The 22,801-nt window shown below is 47.2% G+C and overlaps 1 protein-coding gene across 1 annotated transcript in view; it reads right to left on the bottom strand.

The window, feature by feature from the left end:
• CTBP2 (C-terminal binding protein 2) overlaps positions 1–22,801 on the bottom strand; it is a 56,952-nt gene that overhangs the window by 19,436 nt on the left and 14,715 nt on the right. Inside the window, exons 2-4 of the mRNA XM_014945334.1 lie at positions 4,032–4,186; positions 2,997–3,141; positions 646–852 (exon numbers count right to left, since the gene is read on the bottom strand). Coding sequence (XP_014800820.1) covers positions 646–852; positions 2,997–3,141; positions 4,032–4,186 — 507 coding nt within the window. The remainder of the gene's footprint in view (positions 1–645; positions 853–2,996; positions 3,142–4,031; positions 4,187–22,801) is intronic.

Consider the following 22,801-nt stretch of genomic DNA (forward strand, 5'->3'; position numbering starts at 1 on the left):
GAAAGGTGCTGATGCTGAAACTCTATTGCTATGGGTTAACTGAAGACAGTTTTTGTTTCTTGCAGCCCCGCCACTAAGTAGGGCAGAGTGGCTCAGAAAGAGCCCGGTTGGTGTAGCCATGGCTCTGGGATGGGCTATTTTCAGAAGACAGCAGCCCTACCAGGTATGGCACCTCTTGGGGGACCACCAGGTTTCACCACCACCCCTCCAAGCACTCAGCTGAGGCTTGGAAAATTTATCTCCTTCCCCAAAAAATCAGGTAAGACGCTCTCCCTACTTCACAGAATCACAGAATCTTCTAAGTTGGAAGGGACCTTAAAGATCATCTTGTCCAACCGTCAACCTAATTGACAAAAGTAGTCACCCACACAACAAACAAGGAGCATCATCACTAAACCATACCTCCCAGCACTACATCAACCCGTCTTTTGAACACCTCCAGGGATGGTGCCTCAACCACCTCCCTGGGCAGCCCATTCCAATGGCTGAGAACCCTTTCAGTGAAAAAATTTTTCCTAATATCCAGCCTGAACCACGGTGGTGGTTCTGGTTTTGAAAATGCTCATTTTAGGTCCTTGCTCAGTGCTGAGTCTTCCCCGAAGGCCGACCTGCTGTGGGTGGGCTGCCTGCCCCTCGCCAACCTACCGAAGCCGATGAGGCCGAGCGTCTCCCCCCGGATGCGTGCGGCGCCGGAGGCCACCTCCCGGATCTGCTCCACGCTCTGCACCCTCGTGCCCTCCCGCAGCGCCTGGTAGAGCCACGTGTTCCGGCGGTAGAGGTTGAGGACGTGGCAGACGGTGGAGTCGGCCGTCTCCTCCACGGCGGCCGAGGGGATGTTGCAGACGGCGATCCCTGCAGAGGCAACACCACAAAGCACAGCTCAGCAAAGCACGGGAGATCCTGGCCCTTCGCCCTCACATCCCAGCATTTTTTTTAAGCATTTGGAATAATGTTTTCCAAGGATGTGCACGGTTTAGGTACAGCAGCCTGAAATCTCTGCAAAAACCACCATGACCAGTAATGCTCCGGGGGTCCCCAGTGTCTCTGGAGAAAGGACAAGTGCAGATTTGGAGTGTGACTGTGATGCAGGAGTAACCCCAGCAGCAAAGGTTTGCTTTGCAATAGAAAGGCTTATTTTCATTTGGTTTAATCTACCTTAACTCGCGCTGGCAGAAGTCACTCCTTTTCCACCATGAGACTGCTCAACCATTAAGTTATTTAGGGACCCATAACAGGAGGGTGCACCAGGTCGGTGAGGCAGGGCCACCTTCTCCTTCCACCAAGTGCCAAAATGATGGACTTAAAACACCGCCTGCCCAAGCCCCTAATGAAGGGAGAGGGAGGGATTCCCAAGAAGACCAAGGTGTTCCCAAGAATTTTAAGTATCAGGCAACTGCTCCTGCCCAACTGTAGGCAGAGGCCGTGGTTGTCCATGGGGGAAGAGAAGAGACAAGAAGGAGGAGGAACAGGGTCCCCATCACCAACTTGTCCCTCTTCTGATGGACCCCTTGCTTATATGAGCTTCTTGCGCTGTATTTACTCTTGTGCCCACAGACGCTGGAGCTGCCAGCACTGGAGGTTAAATACCCACAGCAGATGGTACAACAGCAGCATCTTGTTCTGGGGGTGTCTTCTAATGGGTCAAAACTGGTCCCACCAGCCCTCCCAGCAAGGTGCACGTGGCCACCAGTGCGTGGCCAGGCATTGTGTTTAGAGACTGGTCATTTATTGACTCTGTGGTTTAAAAACTACCTTATGGAAAGCAATACCAATTAAACTTTACGCTACATTTGTGGGTAGTCATTACATTTTCTACTCGAAACCACATCATTTGGCCACCCAATTTGCCAAGTATAAAAAGAGGGATTATACTGCAGTATCCCATTACTTTATTCGTTATATTTTTCCTTTCTTGATGTTCAAAGCCTCAGAACATTGTTATAACGGATAATAACAATAAGAGTTAAAAACATGAAGAAACCATTACACTGAGAAGACACTGTTCTCCTCTTGGAAAAAAAAAAATAATTCACTATATTGAGAATTGCTCTTTTAGGAATGACTATTTGAAACTCTCTTATCGCAATTATCCTCGTAAAATGGCTCACGTGAAAAGGCTGTTATTCTTCACTTCCCCAGAGATAACCTTTAATACAACGTATCCTAAACACTATTGTAGGACTGCCTGACAGACTGAATCTTGGGAGCAGATGATCAAACCCGCTAGTAACTCAGCTGCTAACGTCACAGATACAATTAAGCCCTCCCAGTTGGGGGTCTGCAGAAAGCCAAGGGTCTCTGTGACCATCCAAACCAGTATGGAAACTGGGTGCCCTAGCATGCACCTCCTGAACACCACTGCCAGAAAAATCCCACAGCTGAACAAAGGGGCTTATTTCTGAAAATTTTGGCAGCCCATGTCACACGCCCTCCCAGTAAACCTCTTTTTTCCAATTCCTGAGGCACCTCTGCCATGAGATGGCAAAGGAGACAGCAACAACCCAACACATGATTCCTGCTTCACCATCCCTCACCTTCCCAGAGCTGTGGGCACGACTCTGAGCACTAGGATCAGATCAAGAGACTAATCTGGCTTAACAAAATATAATAAAATACCCTTCCTCCAATTTTTTGAAACCTGCATCAAGTCTCCTGTGGCAGAATCAGAACAGCCATACGAGTATCTGTGGGTACACGGGGGTGCCTGGAACTAGGGACAGTGAGGGAACGAAGGACTCAGATGGGGTAGCTTTAACACAGCCTAAATGCTGCCTTCTAAACCCCCACCATTTTCTTTCCTTCATGGTCAAGTTTTTTTGTCAAAATACTCTCTACACGCAAAAATGTAAACTGGACCTTGTCATTTCAGGGGCTGAATCAATCTCCCCCTTTGGGGAGGCAACTCCACCATCCCATGGGAAGCAGCAGGGACTTGTGCTGGTTTTAAAGACCTGGGGGGAAGAGGGAGGGAATTGGGGTGCAGAAATGAAACCTACCAAGCTCCCCCGCGGCTTTGATGTCAATATTGTCGTAGCCACTGCCTATTCGAACAATGACCCGTAAGGCCTTGAACTTCTCTAGATCTTCTCGAGTCAGCGTGATGGTGTGGTACATCATCGCCCCCACAGCTTCGTTTAATACCTGGAACAGAACAGAGAGGTCAGAAGGCACGGGGACACCCCGAGGGGATGCCTGCAGCTCCTGAATCAGCAATAGTACACAGGAAATTTTTACTGCTGGCTGTCTGACCCGGGCACGGTGCAGGTCAACACTTCCAGGTGTCACCAAAACCCTCAGGGAGGTGACCCACCAACATCAAGGCCATTCCCTTTGGGAACAGAGTGGGTGAATATCTGAAAATTATGGTGTTATGCCTGGGGAGAGAGTGCAGAGGAAGACTGACCCAGTCTCTCACCCCAACCCTTTTCCAGGTGGTTATCTGCTAATCCCTCTGCTCCCAGCCTGCAGTAATGCTGCTTTTCAAAAGGAATTAAGTTTTACGGCAGTGTCTATTGTTTTTGAACACAATTGTGTGTCACTCTAACTTCTTAACCTTCTTTTGTATGCTGGAGTACAAATACCTGTCCCACTGCTCACATTAACCTTTCCTGTATGTTTTCAAGAGGATGTAAAAAGACTTGTGCGAGGCCGTACAGTCACTCCGTGCCCTTCAATGGAGATTCAACCTTCATTGGTGCTCACCATAAGCTACTTTTGTGCTCTGGAAAGCCAAGACCTCTCCAAATTCTCCAAGACTGGCTCATCTATCATTTATCAACATCTCACAAAAACCTCTGTCCTCCTCGGCCCACATTTAATATTTGAAGCCCTGCAAAGAGTAGCACTGATGCTATTTGCAATTCTCTTTCCCACATCTTAGAATCGAATTCTGATCCCTTCAAGCCACATCTGAGGTATCTAAATGTGCACCAAGAATGATTTTAAAACAAGTATTTACAAGTGGTTGAGCTTCCAAGCAGGGACACCCATCCCCACTGCCCGGATCTGCCTGCACGCTGCCCACACCTCACCTTTTCATGGATCTCCTGAGTTGATTGTGCGTCACAGAATGCAACCGTCGCCAAGTCCTTCAGAATGGGCATCTCCACCGTGCAGTCCCTCCCGTCCAGCAGGGCCACCAGGGGCCGGGGGTGCATGGGGCCGTTCATGATTTGAGGGCGAATACCTGCAAGCAGAAGGAGAGCAGTTTTTACACCGGTGGCAGAGAGAAGGTCCCCTTGGCGGTGGTGGTACCTGCACATGGTTCTGTGTCGGGTGAGAGGGAGCAGCACATGGTTTCAGCACGTACAACAAATTTTGGGGGATGATGGCAAAAAAAAAATGCAATGTGAAGTTTAGTACAAGGTTTGTTTTTCTCTCTGGGAGTACGACTGAGGTTTTGCCACAAGGAGAGAAAACACAGTGGGTTTTGCTCCCAGGACAAGGGTAGACAATGCCATTTCATCCCCCTGTGACTTTGTGGTTGTCTCTGCTGCACCGTTCCTCACCGACACAGGCTCCATTTCAAGCAAACCACCTGGGCCAGAGCTACCAGCCTCTTCTGCTGTTTTATTCAGCATCTTAGGAGCTAAACCCAAGCCAGCAGTCATTTTTTCCCCTGCCGGCAGGAGGGCTGGGATTCCGCTCCACAGACGTACGCTGGCACTGGGTCTGGTTTTTTAAGGAATGACTTTACCATTTTGACCACCTCAGAAAGACAAGCCTGAACAGACTTCCACTACAAAAAAACGGATGGGTTTGAACCCAAAAGATATAGATTAGATATGGACTAGATATAAGGAAGAATTTTTTTACACTGAGGGTGGTGAGACACTGGCACAGGTTGCCCAGAGAGGTGGGAAATGCCCCATGCCCAGGAACATTCAAGGCCAGGTAGGACGGGGCTCTGAGCAACCTGATCAAGTAGAAGATGTCCCTGTTCATGGCAGGGGGTGGACTAGATGGCCTTTGAAGGTCCCTTCCAACTCAAACCATTCTATGACTCTATGAAAAGCACAGGAAGAGCAGGACACCGAAGATCTCTTTAGCATCCAGGCACACACTGTCACTTTACCAACTACCAAAAGGCTTCAAGGTGGGAACGGCGGAGCTCAGCTTACTCTGTAAAACCAACCCGGGTCTATCCCTGCAGGATGCCTGTCTCTGGCACTGTTTGAGTAATTCGGACCAAAGCTGAGGGCGGGAGGCTGGCCCTCACACAGGGTGGGTACTGCTCCACCCCTCTGGACCAGTTAACGCCAGGAATCGTGTCACTGCAGCACCACATGCCAGAAAAATGACAATGAGGGAAAGATACCTACTGAGAAGAGCAACGCACTGATTTTTAGTTATTTGGGTTTTTAAAGGGAAAATTAAGCATGCTTTTTTGTCCAGATTGCTGTCGGGTAAAGCATTAGCAAGATCTCCACCAGCTGATGCATGTGTGACAGACACGGGCACTATGGGCCAAAGTGATGCCTCCCAGAGCGTGCCAACACCAAGAGCATCCCCTTGGGGAGGGATCTACACTGCTGCATATGAAATGTGGGAGAACACACAGTTACATCTCTTTTGTATGCGAAAAATTAACCCCATGGAAACAGGTAAGTTACAGAGGGGGTTTAATGGCTCTCTGTTCCTGTTTTATTGAATCTGCTTTAAGAAACGAAGAACCAACCAACGCAGCAGACCTGACTGAAGATTTTCAGCATTACACGTGCATGTTTTTTGGAACAGGTCCTTCTCTCTCTCTTTCCTACCAAGATCTCCATTAGCACGTACTGGGAGTAATACATTACGTTTGCATGCATTTCATCCAGATGGAAGTGCAACTGTGTCAGTAGGCAGGGTAGAGCACCGAGACGATTTGGATAACTGAAAGAAGCTTGCCATAAGCAGATAAGCGAGAATAAAAACATGTCCAAATCTCAGAGCTCTTACACAATCCTCATGCGAAGCACTATCCCGCAGCTAGATTATTTTCTCAGGTTAACAAGCGAGTGAATTATAACACTGACTTAAATGCTTGCTAATGTGTATGATCTCCCAGGCTTAGAGCATCACCCATCACACAGCCTCACGCCCCAACCGTAAATAAAAAGGAATGTGATGCAGGGGTGAGGTGGCCGTGGTGGTCCCAGCCCTGGTGGCCACCAGCACCATCCATATGGCTCTGTGTGGGCAAGCTGAGCTCAGACCTCGGTGCCCACCGGGGACCAGGACCATCCTCAGGCAGAGCAGGGGGCACACGGAGGCTGGTGGTGGCACATGGAAGACGAAACCACGGGTTATCTGAAACTTTGACATTTAATCCGAGCCCCAAAATAACGGTTTTATTCTGCTGCCATTACATAAGCTTCTTTGAAAGTCAAACGAAACATAGCTTTTTTTTTTTTTTTTTTTTTTTAAAACAGCATCTGTGTCTTTGCTGGGGATTAGGGATGTAATTGTGCATGATGACACAGGCTTCTTAGGCACGTCACCCTCGCCCGCACACAAAAGTGCAGTCGCCGAGGGTGACTGCTGGCTGGAGACCCCGAGGTAGTTGGAGGAATGTCTCTCATTCCTCCCCACTTCAACGAGGGAATTTACTTCAGCCTGACAAGGAAAGTTTTGAAGCAAATCAATACGAGATGAAGTGCATAATGTATGGAAATTACGTTTTAATAAAAACCATTGGCAGGTTTGCCACTTAAACAGCTGTATATTTTCCTCGCCCGCCTCTCTCGCTGCCTCTCCACCACCCTGTGTCTATTCTTCACTGTCCTGGTTCCTACCCCCTGCACAAAACCAGTCAAACCAATACACTCGGGCTGACAAAACCAATCCAAACTCAATATGATATTCCTTTTACCCAAGCTCATACAGCCCGTTTGTTCTGCGTGCGACTGCTTCATTAAGAACGAGGTATGCCACGGATCAGAAAGTAATTAAACAGCCAGACACTACCCCCCCACACACAAAATTCTGATAAAACATCACAACCATTAACCCTTTCACTCTACCACCGGGCTTACTCCACCGAGGGCTACGATGCTGTGGAAAACAAGCCCCCCACTGCCTGGTGTGGACCAGGAGCCAGGGGACCAGTTCCCCTTGGGGCTGGGGTGGGATCAGCTCTCCCTCCTTCCCTCCAGCCTCCCAAATTCGGGGGCTCCCCCAACCATCTGAAGCTGATTTTGCCGATAAAGCCTCAGCCGTTCCTGCAAAGTTGCGGTAAATATTGCTCAATCTGTGGTTTTTTTAAGGCGTTTTCAGCTGCCCGCGGACCCTCGCCGGCATTGCAGGGAGAGCCTGGGTAAGGAAGAGGGAGAGGAAGAAGGGTTTATGGAAAAAGAAATAGGAAAAAAAAAAAAAAGAAAGGTTTTGCAGTCACAGTGAGAACTCAAACTCCACCCCGGCTCACAGGCAGCGCCGCTTGTTGCACGCAGCCCCGCGTATAAAGTGCTTTTGTTTCATTTTTAATACACAAAGCCTGCTTGTCCTCTCCTGCCGCTCCTCCCCTTTGCCACCCACTTGTATCCGATCCCAATGGCACCCCTGCCAAGAGAATTAGGGAGTGCTCCCTGCTAAATGGCAGCCTTTGTGTGACCGCAAGACGGCTGGTACTATCTCACAGAAACAAAAGCAGAAGCCATTTGCCTAATTCTTATTAATCTCAGTTGCCTACGCCGCACAGCATTAAAAAAAAAAAAAAAAAAGGAAAAAAAAAAAAGCTTTAAACATGTTCACTTGCAGTATATAAAAGTGCATCAAGAAGCGATCCTGCCACTCGCCTGAATTACCCGTTCACAACAAAGTAGCTACAGTTTTACAGTCAACTACACACTTTATTAAACAAACAGAAAAGAAACAGGAAATTTCCCCTTGCCTGGAAAATGTTGCCTCCACATTCTTCTTCTTATTAAAAACCACACATGGCAGTGGAGGAGGAGGGAGGGAGGAGGAGGGGGGGGAACCCACACACGATAAAATACTACCACTTTTCAGTGCGTTGCCTCTCCTTTTCGTCTACGAGGGGGTATCTTCAAACAGGCAATCCCGCGGCCCACAGCTGCAACATCTCAAGACAAATGTCTCTTTGAAACACGGAGGGAAAAGAAAAGGCTTTTGTCCTGAGCCACAGAAGAATAGTCTGAAATTGCAAGAGGAGTTACAGTCACCTCTGCGCGGCTCCCAACTCTTCCGAGCACTCCCTCCAGACTTTGCCGAAGCTTTTAACTAATCGTAGTTCTTTCCCAGCCCTTGAATAAAATCATGTGAGTGCCAGCCAAAAAATCTTATGCTATGCACACTAAAGGGTTTGTATATGTCACAGTTGCTTTTTCCCCCCTTCCACTCCCCTCCTCCTATTGACTTGCACATACGGCGGGCTTTTTTTCGAGTTGTCTCAAATGGATTTAATCTGTGCCATGCTGCGTTTTATGTTTGTTTGGGTTTTTTTTGTGTGTGTGGGTTGTTGTTTTTTTTTTTTTTTAAACTTAAAAATGAAACATGCCTTTCCATGCGGAGTATATTGAACGAGGCTCCAGAAACAGGCAGAGAGGCTTTAGCAGCAGCAGCAGCACCACGAAAACCAACACAAAGCACGGGGGGAAAGCAAGGCTGGGCTGATCCCACCTAGCACCCTGAAACCAAGGGATAATCTCACCTAGCACCCAGAAACCAAGGGCCAAAGTCTTTCTTGATGCGTAAATCAACTGGTTTTCACCATCAGAAATGACACCCTCTTGCTGGCGGGATTCACATCTTCTTGGAGATGCCCATCTCCTGGTCTTGCCCAGTTTGTCCCAAATAAGTAAAAGTGGCCCCGTATCATCCTCATCCCACTCCCACACCCCAGGGAAGTGCTGCTGTGGGATGTGGCCAAGGAGCAATGTCCCCTCTCCAGAGCACGCAGCAGCTCATGGCTTGGAGCGGTTGGTTTTTTCTCTTTGCAGTTGCCACCATCATTGTCAGCTACAGCAACAGCTTAGAGACCCTCCTCATCCAAGAAATAAGGAAAAAAATCTGAATCTCACCCCCAATTTAATACTGTTAGTGCTACATCTTACTATTTGCCATTCCCTGGTGAAAGAGCGGCGCCAGATCATTAACAGAGGGATCTAGGTAGCCTCTGTGCAAACTACCTTGGATCCACCAACCTGATTTTCAGCCATGGAAGCCAAAACCAGACCAGAGTGCTGTCGGTGCACTGGTGGTACTGGTTACAAGCCTTCACCTGGGAGAAACGCAGCACATGAGGAAATGTGCCAGCAACAAGGTCAACCTGTGCAGACCTGCGTTTCTCCATCACCATCCCGCTGGTCCAAACGGCATCACCCCTCCCCGCCACAGATTTGGGGGGGTCTGAACCACCCCGAGCTGCTCCAAGGGAAACACCCAGGAGAAACGGGCAGCGCTTTGCTGGCACACACAGCCCTCAAGAGACAAGGTCCTGCTGACCCTGTCAGCCCAGGAGAGTCCTGGAATGGAAGGATGGGGTCAGGAATAAGGAGAACAAAGGTTTATTATCCAAAGCTGGTACTGACTTGTAATAAAACATCAAAAGACCTGCCAGCCTCCTTAAAATCCAGTCTCCGAGTACAAGACAAGGGGATTTAAGCACATTCTTGTCTTAAACTTACATTGCCATTGCTTGAGGGCTCCAAATCTTCCAGAGCTTTACTATCCCAGCCATCACCTCTGCTTTACAAGCTGGAAACACGGGGTCCCCCAGCACTTTTCCAAGGTGGCTCAGGGGTCCCCGCTCCTCGAAGGCTCTGGGCCACCCTCTCCACGGGCTGCAAACCAGCACTGATCCTGCTTCAAGGGTGCCCAGAGGGGAAACCTCTGGGAAGCCCCCTCTGTGGGTCACAGCTAGCAGTGGGGTGCTGTCTCCCAGCTGTAGCAGTAACTCTCACAAGCAGAAAGGCACGAGTTGTGAAGGTGCCATGGAACAAAGTTTCTGTGCAGCCAGGGGTGGTTTTGGAAAGCACTGCAGATGCTGCAGGACCACCCTCCTCTACTGCAGAGTTCTTACAAGTGATGCTCTTTCCTTCTCTCACTTAACTTTTCCTGTTAATAAATGCTTCTCATAATAAATGCACAGACAAAAATGAAATAAGACAGTCTTTACCTCGTAGTCAGGGAAAAACAGATATTTACTGTTACTTCTAACTGTAAATACTCTGGAGGCACTTGGTACTGGACAGACAGAAGCCACACAAATACATCGCCAGCTCAGAAAGGGACATCAAATCTCTTTTTTATAAATAATCATGGTGTGGTTTTTTTTTTTTTAAAGTAAAATCATCATTGAGACTGCCAGGATCCTACCGGGAAAAGACTGTGAAATCTTGGAGGAGAGGAGATCTGGGTGTCTGAACTGATGTCAGCTGGAGCTGATGGCCCCACGCTCACAGCCAGGGCTGCCGCGGGGAAGGGGGACGATGACAAGGCCGAGGTGACTTCCAGCCTGCTGGAAAATCCCACAGGCCCATGGCAATCCCCTCCAGCAAGGAAAATCACACTTCAGAGAAATTCCCGAGCTCCAGAAAGATGGAAAAAAGAGGCAGCGAGGTCCTTCCCCCTCTGTGAGGGGCAGGGTCCCTAATGGAAAGGAAAAAACTCGTACCTGCTGTCGGGAAGAGCTTGTGCAAATTCCTGACCCCTCCAGCACATTTCCTCCCGACAGCACGTAAGAGCTGGCTTTTTGCCAGTTCCCTTTTCAGATAACTTTTCAGGGCTTCCTGTAAGAATGTATTTTTAAAAATTCATAGGAAATTCCCATATAAAACGATATCCTTATTAGCTGATACAAATGCTGTGACTACAGTCCCCAGCTGAACTACAGAAGCAGACAGCAACCACAAATACCTGCTCAGTAAAAACACAGGGAGTATTTTTATACATGGTATAGGTATATACATGGTATTTTCTTACTCTTACTTGAATTTCTGTAGACACACATCAGAAACAGATAAACTTCTTCACCTCCTTTTGCATACCCTCAATTAAAGCACTGAGATGCCCATAACCCTCTGAGATGCCACAGGGATGCAGTCTTGGAGCAGGAAAGCCAACTACAAGGTCATGAAAGCCAAGCACAAGCTTTGCAAAAACTCTGTCGCACTCCTATGAAATAATCTCTGGACTGAACTAAATCTCATCCAGGAGCACTCTAGATACAGCTGCAAGTATGTAAACTGGTGTAATACAATAAAAAAGTAATATAATAGTAATAGGCAGCCTCTGCTGTGTACCTGCCCTGTTTTGGTTATTCCCAGGCTGCCAGGTGGGTAAATCTGTGTCTACAAACACCAACCTGCGACCTTCCACCCCAGCTCACAAGTGGATTTAAGAGGAGCCACTTCAAGAGGACCCAAGCAAGATCTTAGGGTGAAATTCCCAATGGCCACGCAAGGTGATGGGAGATGGGGGGTGCCCAATTGATGTGCTGGCCCTGAGGGTCAGTTGGGGACCCCGAGAAGCAGGAGTGGGGAGCAGGGGACAGACGGACGGATGGCAAGTCTGTGGGGAGGCAGTGGCAGCTGCCAGGGCACGTGAGAGGGACGGCAGAGCAGATGGGAGAGGCCATATGGGGTGGTGAGGGATGCTACCAAGAAAGCTAAAAGAAGCACCTGGAAGAAAAAATGTTTGCTCAGAGGAGCTCTGTTTCTTGTAGCCTTTTTTTTTTTTTTTTTTTTTAGGGAGGGTTGGGAAAAAAGGGGGAAAAAGTGGAGGGCACGTGAGAGGGACGGCAGAGCAGATGGGAGAGGCCATATGGGGTGGTGAGGGATGCTACCAAGAAAGCTAAAAGAAGCACCTGGAAGAAAAAATGTTTGCTCAGAGGAGCTCTGTTTCTTGTAGCCTTTTTTTTTTTTTTTTTTTTTTAAGAGAGAGATGGGAAAAAAAGGGGAAAAAGTGTTGTGGTTATGATTCAGACACCACGTGGACTCTCAAACCATCCCACCGCCCAGGGCTGAGCTTTGAAGCTCCCATTAGAAACAGGATGGAGAAGGTAGCAAAAAACCCAATAAATTCTCCTCAAACATACTCCACTATCAAGCCTAGTGCTAAAACCAAATTGTATTTGCATTGCTTAGCGGATGGTTTTCTTGATATGATCCAGAAACCTGAGAAAATACTTGTTCTCCAATGCTGCCACTTCAGCTACTGTATGTATTCTTTATGTTCCATACATGTGACGTCTCCCCTTGAGACACACATCCCAGCCACGTGGCATCATCCCATGCCAGCTCTCCTTTGGGTCCCTCCCTATCCTCTTTATCCTTTCATTTTTTCCCTTCTTTCCAAATGGAAACAAACTACAGCAGTAAAAAACAAATAAGCTGCTCCAGGAAATGGACAGCTTTCATTGTTTTGTTTTTTTTTAAAAAAGATAAAATAAATACAACCAAGGAGAACGATGCTGCTGCTTTACAGGAGGGCACATGGGAGAGCCTCTGATAGTAGCCATCTGGGTAGGAGGCTGCTGGGACTTCAAATGCCCCCAAGGGATTCAGAGGCTGGAAAGATGTTTTGGAAGATGAGATAGAAAAATCAAGGCCAAAAGAGGAGCCTGCAGACCAGCAGCGCCAGCCCTGGCACTGGGACAGCCTGAAACACTGCTCCTGAGACCACCCCAAGACCAGCAGCGGGGCTGCCAACAACGCACCAGCGCCGTGGGGTGCAAACTGGGTTTTACCACACAGAATGACAACTGGCACCCTGTGGTTTAGACTGGAACCTTCCCTCAAAAAATAACAAGGTGACGATCAAAGCAAGCACTGGGATTCAGCTTTCGTGAAGCAAGAGGGGTTGAGTCAGACCAACTGTCCATGTGCCACTGGTACCTTCTAAGCTTGTGTTTGTACATTAATTATGAGCGATTCTGAGTGGAAAATAAAGAAAACACCCCATTGTGACACACTTATTCTGGCGTTATCCACAAATATTAGTCCTTCCTATCATGCTGGACAGAAAGTGTTGCCAATCTTACAAGCAAGATATACACAAGGCTTTCTTCATGCCGCTCTGCCTTGCTGCTGGCGCTTCTGAGATCTGCTGGAGGTTTTGTGTAGATCCCAGAGGAGGGTCAAGACGGCATCAGAGGAGTTTCTGTGCCGGGGAGGACAGCAGGAGCCGTTCACTCTTGGCTTACAGCTCCTACAGATGAGCAAGCTGTCAAGACAGGAGCGCTTTGCTGAGGTGGGGGCCTGGGTAAATCCTCCTTCTCCACATCCACCTGTAGCTCGTCACCTCAAGTCATTCATTTGCAGCAAGAAGGGAGAACAACCCACAGAAGATCCAGCCCAGGCTTTACCTGATTCTCTTTCCACGAAGGCAATGTGGGAGTTTTCTGCGAGAGCCCAGCTTGACTTCAAGAGCCTCCCCAAAGCAACCTTTGGCCAAGCACGAAGTGCCAAAAATGGCTGGCAGCTTCCTCTGTTCCTCCTACAAACACCACAGATGGGCTGTGGTGGGAACTGTGACCACCCAGGGAGCACCCAGAGCCCTGGCCTGGGGTGAAGGACGGTTTTAATCCTTTAAATCCACCTGGACATCTCCGGGGTCTTCATTCAAAGGGGCAAAACCTTCAAGCCACAGGCAGTGAGTGATGCCGTTTGTGGTGATGCACACCAGCAGAAAGAGAAGCACATGCATTGGCCCTGGGTTGTCCCCAAGCCCTGCAAGCTCCACCATGCGTGGTCCCGGGGGCCCTTCCACAGCGCGAGCGATGCTTGCTAGCTACTAAAGGACAAAAGATAGCGAGCTCATGCCAAACACTACAGGTCTTGCCAAGGCCTCATCTCTTGTAAGACCTATTAAAATAGCTCCTGGGCACTTGCCAAGTGCACAAGCCCAGCTGGAACCGTCTGTTCAGCGACCCTGTTGCAAGGTCATCCCTTCTGGAGACCGAAAATGGACACTGCTCAGCCTATGAAACGTTTCTGCTGAGGGTTCTGGATATTTGATAACTTTCTCCCTTCCTATCACTGCTCCCGGCCGTGTTGCTGCTCTGGGACCCCTAACCCTCTTCCACCAGGAAGATCAAACGAAGGAAACCTCAGCGTGGCGAGGGAGCCCAACCACTGCCACGTTTCCAGCTCTTCTGCAGCACGTTCACAGCCCATACAGGGCTCCTGCTTTTGCCATCCTCATTTCTTGCTTCACTTCTTTTCCCTTTCTTTCCCTGTCCCAGTCCACATGCAGAGCCCCCTATGCTCTCCCATCGCTCTTTGAGGAATTTTCAGACCAATTCTGCTCAGTGCAGACAGGATGGCAATATGGAAATATTTGAGCGAGGGAATAACCCTGGAAGGTCCCGGGAGGTGCTGAATGCCTGCAAATCCCACTCATTTCCCCAAGATAAACACCCTCACTTCCCTACAGCACAGGATTGTAACTAAGTGAGAAAAAAACCCACCCAAATACTAACATTTGAAAGCACTTTACTACTACCTACTTGCTATTAAAGCTGATTTACTTTTACAACTAATGCTTTACAAGTACATCGTAGGATTTTATCACGGTTAGACTGGGGGAAAATAAAAAAAGGGCACACCTTGAATTCCTGTTGACATTTAAAGCAGCTCAGAACCATAAAAACAAAGCAAACAAAACTTTGGGCTCCACCAAAACCCACCTGCTCCCCATGGGTTAGCAAATGAAATCTGGACCCCACTACATCTGCAGCCCCCAGCGTGACCCCGGCCAGGGCAGGAGGTCCCCTGAAGGGTCATCCCCAAGCTCCCCAGCTCCTGGCCATTCTGCTCACACCCAAGGAAGTCAGTGAGGCCACCAGGAACCCCACTGCGATGGAGGACAACCCTCAAGCACATTCTTCAGCTCAGCACGTATTTCAGTGCCTGCTGAACTTACCAGGAACACTTTCTTGGATGGGGCCGATATCCCCTCGAGGCGCATTATCAATTCTTTGCCAGGCGAGAAGGCGCACTGTCATGGGAGATAAGGATGATCACACCACACAGGACAGCAAAGATGTACATGAGAATTGATTTTATCCTTTGGAGGAGCAGCTTACGGAGGGAGGCTGTTGGCCTTGTGGGTCTTCCCAGCCACGGGGGGGTAAGTAAGAGAAGCAGCTTGTATGGGAGCATCGTTCCCTGGACATCCCAGCAGCTCTGCCTGGGCATGGTCACGCTGGGGCAACAACCAGCTGGCTCCGACCTTCCCCTTGGATTATACTTTGTGAATCTTACAGCAGCCCAGTATTTTCTGTTTGTTTTTTTTTTACTACATATTGGAAAACACACCTTGGGTAGAATTTACTGGTAATGACTGTATTAAAAAGGCAAAGCTCTCTATGTAATGTCTAGGAAAAGTATTGGAAAGAAACTCCTGCTTCGACCCATGTTCCCTAACTAATATATGTTATTATTTTTAATATTGTTGTAAAGCTGTCTCCCCCGATCCATCAGTAAAATGAAGAAGGATCCCACACTGTGCTTGCAGCCACCTTCCCAGAGGACCATGCTCTGCTGGAGAGTTCACCAGGAATGGGGCTACGTGGGGTCCAGCAGCATCTCCCACCCTGATGTCTTCTTCTGAGCCACCTGCAAGGCTGCTCACTCAGATGGAAAAAAAACCCCTAACATAAAAAAAAAACCCAAGAAACCTCAATCTCTTTATCCAACTTCTCTGAAAAAAAAGATTTTACAGATGCCACACAATACAGCCCTTTTTAGCTATTTGTGCCCTCAAGCCATGCATTAATACAGCTGAGACTAAGCTGGATTGAGAGAATTTTAAATTGGTATACTGGAGGATGTAGAAAGCTATAAAAAAAATAAACAAAAAGCACTCCAAAAAGCAAAAAGGAAAAACTCAACACAAAATTGGATTGTAATCTTTCACTGGAAATATTCTTAGTAATAGCATCTTATCTCCTGTGACACAGAAAAGTACAATGATTAATTACAATACACTGATTACTAACTAACTCCAAAATCTTCTAATATTATAATTTAGTCATTTTTTTTTAGACTGAGGTAAAAAACTCACCCTTTTTAAGCCTTCTGACTTTGCATCTTTGTAGAGCCTTGCTAGCTGCTCACTAATAATTACTGTATGCTGAGAGCATCCTGAAGTTGCCAAAGGGCATTGTAAGTATCTCAGGAAGAAATAAGAGCGTGTCCGTACACTTAGGAAGATTTCTCAGACACACAAAAGAACACGCTTTTGAGACTGCATATAGAAATTTTGACTCCATGTATACAGATGTCAGGTTTATACCAGTAAACTTCAAGCCAGGAAAAAAAAGCCTTTTGTAATTCAGAGGTATTAAATCTTTCTTAAAATGTCCAAATCAAATTAAACTAAATGAGATATGTTTTGTGAGTTGCTTTAAAATTTGGTTCTTTCAAGTATCTGTTAAACCTTTTGAAAAGTAAATGAATTTTATTTTCAATGTAATGTGCAACTGTGGAGATCTGAAGAAAAACATGTGGTCCCAAAAGCATGTGTGTTTTTCTAACCATACAAGTTGGTCTAATAAATGATATTATCTCTCCCTGCAAACCTTGCCTAGCTTCAGTTTTCCTGGCTGAATGAAGATAACAGAAAAAGTTTAATGATTAACTTTCACGTCCTCTATTTTCCCCCTTTATCAGGCTTTTCCTGGCTGCCAGCATTCCTGCCTTGCTGCAAAACACGGGCTGCAGGTCTGGGGGCTGCATGCACCCACCTGTGGGCACACCAGGGACCTCAGCTCTTCCAGATGTATCACCACCTCCACAGCCTCTGCACCTGAACCTGGCTGGAACAATCCAAAACTCTTCTAAAAAGATCTCAAATAAGGTTGGAGATGTGATTTCTTTTGCTACAGTGGAAGGAAGTTCCGAGTAATGACTGGGGCCACCTCCCTGGTCCTCTCCAGGCTTTCGGAGGCTGAAGGAAACCCCTCCAGCGCTTTCCAGCTGGGCTATTCTTGGGCCCTGGATAAGCAACACCCACTTGGAATGGGCAAGAACATACCTAACATTTTTTTCTCATCCCTGACCCTAAAAGCATTCTCCTCTGATTAGCGATAGCCACAGCCACACATTTCACATCTCAAATTAAGACAGTGGACCAAGCAATGGCTACTGAACCCCATCACAATCCTTGATGCCAAAAGTACCTCTTCACCCTGAGACACTGTATCTCTCAGCATGAGTGATGACCACCCTATCAAGGGGTTTCCTGCCTACTCAGGGTGGGCTCAAGTCAAGGCTACATTAAACTCTCATCATTTTGCAAATCGTACCCTTGTAGCCACTTCATCCCTACCTCTCCTGCACCAGCCAGAGGGCACTCAGCCTGGTCAGATGCACACAACTGTCTTCTGGTTTATTCAACGTTCAAATATTGCAGTTCCTTGACTAATAGAGCTTGCAACCTCCCTAATTTATCATCAGTGTTTAAAGCAGCATCAAAACCCCTCACAAGTAATGACGGATGAAAAAATTATCTTAAAACAGAGCTATTTAAGCTATGATAATCCAGAAGAATCTTTGCTAATCGGCTACATCTTTGAGCAAAAGATATACACGCTCCCCGGATTTCGTAATAAACCAAAAATGAACATTGGCAGAGCAAGCAAAGTCATCTACAAATACAAATCAACCTTTTCTCCTTGTGAGCCAGAGTAGCCCAAGGGATAACGGCACAATCATGCTTCTGATGTATTTATACAGTGCATTTCATCTTCACTAATCTAGATAACACACTGGCAGATTCTTATATTTTGATTCCAAGAATGATGAGCTATTCCTGTGCTACAGCAGTTCCACAACCACCTCTCCCCCAACCATGCGGGGCCCCATGGAAGTCTCTGGAGCACCGTGGGTGCCTCTTTACTACCCTCCCACTGCCTTGGGAAGGGGCCGTAGCACTGCAGCCCCAGCTTGTCCCAGCTCCAGGCTGTATCCCAGCAGACCCCAAAGTTCATCACACTCATATGGAGCACAAAGTATGAGGCAAAGGGCAGCCCTGCCCTTGCCTTCCCCAGCTGCTCTCATGGGGGCAACCTCAGCAACACAACAAGAGCCATAAGATTTTCCATCAGGAGCCCTCAGGATGCTGGAATAACGCACTCCTGGAAGGATCTGTATTTTAGCTCTATTTTTTGAGAGCTGATGTTTTGGTCATAAAATCATAAAATGGTCTGGGTTAGAAGGGACCTTAAAGATCATCAAGTTCCAACATCCCCTGCCCTGGGCAGAGACACCTCCCACCAGGCCAGGTTGCTCAAAGCCCTGTTCAACCTGGCCTTGAACCCCTGGCAACCTGGGCCAGTGCCTCAATAATCTTCATATTTAAGGAGTCTTATTTTCTCATGCATGCAAAGGATAGCTGCACTGCAACGCCTGGGGCTGCTGGGAGGCATTTCCTACAGACATCCTCAGTGCATTCAGTGACAAATAAAATCCAAAGCTGTAGCAAAACTGACTGCTCTTGAAACCACGTTAAACTCTAATGGGCTGAAAGCGTCTTTTATGTCTCTTCAGTATCACAGAGAAGAAAGTCAATGCTGATGTAGGTAAGCACGGGCTATGGATTTATCTAATAATATATACTGAAGATAGAGAAAAATATTTCAAATTTGCCTACAGTTATAAAACTGTAAATCACACGGAATGATACCACTGCAGTAAAGCTGTTTTCCTCTAACAGTTTTCTATATTTTACTGGTTCAATAAAACCCATCACCTCTTAACCTAAAAACTGTAGTTATATAGCCTATGCTTATTCTCAATTAATTGATTTTTTTAATTTTGAAGTTGTGCCACTAACCCACTGGAAAAGCAAAGAACAGCAAAATGAACAAATCAGATTTAATTTCTTTCTTGGGAAGGAGGCATGGCAGGGGGGTGAAAGGGAGAGTCCTGCACTGAATTTTCAGAGAGCTGACAAAGTTTCCTGCCTTGGACATGGCAAAGACGGGTGCTGATGCATCATGCCCCTACCTACAAATCTGTACACTTGATTACATCACACAGATTACAAAACACATCAGATGAACAGAGTGGGCTGAGAAACACCCCTGGGATCATGAAAAAGGAGGCTCCTGCAGCAGCAATGATGTTACGTAGTGCCTGAGTCCTAGGGGAGCCCAAAGCACACGAGCTGCCACTGACACGAAACCACCCCACGGGCTGTAATCAAGAGGTACAGATTCCGTGGCAAAGGGGTGAAGTAAGACACGGTACTCATCAAGAAACCCAGCTAAACGAGCATTTTACAATCTCACGCACAAATATGTGTCTTTTCATGGTTCATTCCACAAATACCCAAGAGGTAAACTGTGCAGTACTGTGCAATCTATTCCTCTAATTAATACCTTTGATAGTACAAAGGAAAACCCAATATTGTGAAAAAATCTATAACACACGGCCAGCTGACTTGCTTAAGAACACTTAAGAATACAGAAGTGGCTTCGTAATTACGGCAAAACCATCTATAACACATGGCCAGCTGACTTTCTTAAGAACACTTAAGAACACAGAAGTGGCTTCGTAATTACGGCAAAACCCCATTCCATTTAGTGGCATTACTTTCAGCAAGAGATTGCCCACACCTCTCCCTGGCTCTCAGCCCAACACACGCGTCACCATCCCTGACCTGTTGTCCTCTCCCTCCAAGCAGACAAATTCTGGGCCCGTTTGTTTCCCTGACACCCTTTTCCGTCAGAAAGAAAAAAGTGATTCTTCTGCAGAAACTTGTTAGAAGTCGCTCTCAACAAAGGGACCACCTCAAAGAAGATACACGGATCTCAGTCGCAGGGTCTGGAAATGATTTGGTGCCTTTTCTAAAATGAACTATTTTGTTGCTCCTCAGAAGAAGCAGACCTTGAGAGAGATGCATTGAAGCAGATCCCTCTCAATGTCTTGCTCAAGGTCTAGCCAACCAACATTGATGGGTTTCAAGATTACTTTTTTTTTTGCTTTGTATGTAAAACAAGGGTCATAATTCTTGAAGGACTCCTTCAAGCTCTCACCGAATGAGCATGATGGCTCTTCTGTCCCAAATGCACTCATGCTGCTGTGCTCTCCAGCACAGCCTCCAAAACAGGAGGTTTTGGAGAGGATGTTGCATGGACACCCATGATAAAAACACATCTCACCCTCTTCTGCCTCCTTACTTCAGGCTGAGCTGGTGAACCACGCTTGCTGCCAGCGTTAGGTGCAGAGCACACACCAGGACTCCTCCCCAGCATGTGCCTGGATTCGAGCATTCAGCCGATTTTTGGCTATTTCTGCCCCTGTCAGGCACATAAACAGAAAATCAGTTGCTACTTCCTTGCGATTCACATGAGGAGCGCCTGGAGTCAATGGGTTCAGTGTGGGGATCATTCAAACCAGCTGCGGCCAGTGAAAAGAATCCATTCTTCATTCCTGTGACCAGGCTTGCTAGAAAGTAGGGAGCAAATGTTCCACCCAAAATAGTTTTGGTCTGAGCACAAGAGAAGCTATTGGCAACAACAACGTTGAAAGAAAGAATGTCTTCGCATCAGGCTCAGATGCCTTGCAAATGTATTTTGTATCCTCTACCCCAAATTGTATTTCTTTCTGCTTCTAACAGACTACACACTTTAACTGGCTCTGGCAGACTGCTGAGTGTCTTTATTTTGGCTGGTAGAGAGCTCCCTTCCATATGGGACCTATCTAGGATGGAAAGCAGATCTACTGGGATGGAGAGCCCAACCCCAGCTGAGCACAGGGCCACCACGACCCTCCACAGCAAAGCCAAGTGGTGCAGGAGTCCTGGGAAAAGGATGTAAATGGAGCAGCTCCTTGGATGTTCACCTTCCCCCAGAGCCACAATGCCAGGCAGGGCTGTAGGTGCATTCCCTGGCACTGGCCATATCCTCCTCCGTGATGTATGAACTGTCCCTCCAAGCACCCAGTTTTACCACAAGGATGCTCCAACAGAATTGCCACAAATGCTGCTTTTCTCAAAGAGCTGCAAACTGCCCCAGCGCCCAGCTGTGAATGGCTGGGTCTTCACAGTTTATTTTTAACCTACAAGGAATTTGAAAAGCAGAAGGTGCTGCCATTGCCAGGGACGCAAAGGTAGGGGAGCAGACATAAAGAGTTCCCTCTGGGCGAGCGACCAGGCCTGATCTAAGCATTTCCTCCGGGTTGACTGGCAAGAGCAATTAATCCTGATGCGGTGCATATGTTCCAAATTTTGTGTACTTCAGAAACGAAACGAGAAGAAAAAAAAAAAAAAGTTATTGTGCTTCGCTATGAAATATCAAAAACACTGAACTGTGATGCATTAACATGGCATTGTCTTCAGGCCTCTTGCCCAACTCCGGGCTGACAAGAGGAGCTGGCACACAGACATTAATGCACATATTATTTCCTCTCACACCCAGGTACTTTTGCACGGCACAAAAACGCATATGAATATGTCTCCATCCTCTTCATGCAGTTATCAGTGTGGCATAAAGCAAGGACAATGCCCGTTAACAAAAGGTACAAGAGAGGATACCAACCAAGATAAAAAAGAGTCGCATTTATAAATGTCACAATATAAAGGAAATGATAAACCCCTGCAAACCAAGTTTCTAATTTGGTCTTAATCTCCCTGGGCGTAGCTGCGCCAGCGCTGGCTGCCTCTCTGTCTCCTTTCCAGTGGTCAGGACAAGCCTTTTCCCAAATCACAACAGCTGGCTGGAGCAACCCTCCACCTCCTCCTTCTCGCCACAACTTTCCCTTAGAGCATGATGACTTTTAAATCCTTCCAGGCTCAAAGCCCAGTAAGCAGTAAAGCCCAGGACAAAGTGATAGTTATTTCTCATAACTTTTTTTTTTTTTTCATAGAAGAATCCAATAGAAAAATAACTTCAACAGTATTTGTCATAGCCAGAGGTGGATTTGAAGCTCTTCCCCCAGCTCACTGATAAAGTGAATGTGTTGCACACAGAGGATAGAAAAATAACTTCAACAGTATTTGTCATAGCCAGAGGTGGATTTGAAGCTCTGATAAAGTGAATGTGTTGCACACAGAGGTGCTTGGGGGAGCACGCCTGGCTTCTTAAGGGAGTTAAAGGAAAAGCCTGCCCGAACCCAGAGCTCCTATAGTCCTTCAGCTGTTGTAAGGAGTGACTGAAAATCTTTTGGGAAGCTGGAAACTTTGGTATGGATAAAGAACTCAAATGAACAGCCACAATGACTGCAGAGTGGTTTCCTTAATTAGAAAGTTGGCTGGGTTCGTAAGGAGGAGGAAAACAATGCTACACACAGCCAAGGCAAAGAGCAAGTAAAAACTGTCACACATGTAGCTCTGGAGGAAACAGAAACCAGCTCTATCAGCCCCCTAGATCCTCCAAAACCACTTGTAATTATTAGGCTGAAAATCAAGCGTGGTCCTGCTGCTGAATCAGAGCAGTACAAGCTTGTAAATATGACTTGGCCTTAATTAATACATTTTGACAAGGCTCAAAACACTCCCCAGGCGATTTAAGGCACCGGAAAAAATCAAGGAACTGACAGTTTTTGACCTCAAGATGTCAAATACAGAACTGCTGGCTAGTTTTGATGAGCTGTCATTCTATCCCCCGGACATTCCTACTGCAGCTAAGCATTTCACATCATGGGCTGCAACCACAGAGATGGTCCACAAGATGACTGGCACGTTCTCAGAGCATCAGTTAACCCAGCTTCCACAGTGTTTGAGAATCCCTGTTGATACCACAGCCGTGGTGGTATTCTCAGCCCCCTGCCCTGCTCCGAGTTGCCCAGAGAAGCTGTGGCTGCCCCATCCCTGGAGGGGTTCAAGGCCAGGTTGGAGGGGGCTTGGAGCAACC

Source organism: Calidris pugnax, unplaced genomic scaffold (genome assembly GCF_001431845.1).
Source record: "Calidris pugnax isolate Ruff unplaced genomic scaffold, ASM143184v1 scaffold89, whole genome shotgun sequence".
Classification (NCBI taxonomy): Eukaryota; Metazoa; Chordata; class Aves; order Charadriiformes; family Scolopacidae; genus Calidris; species Calidris pugnax.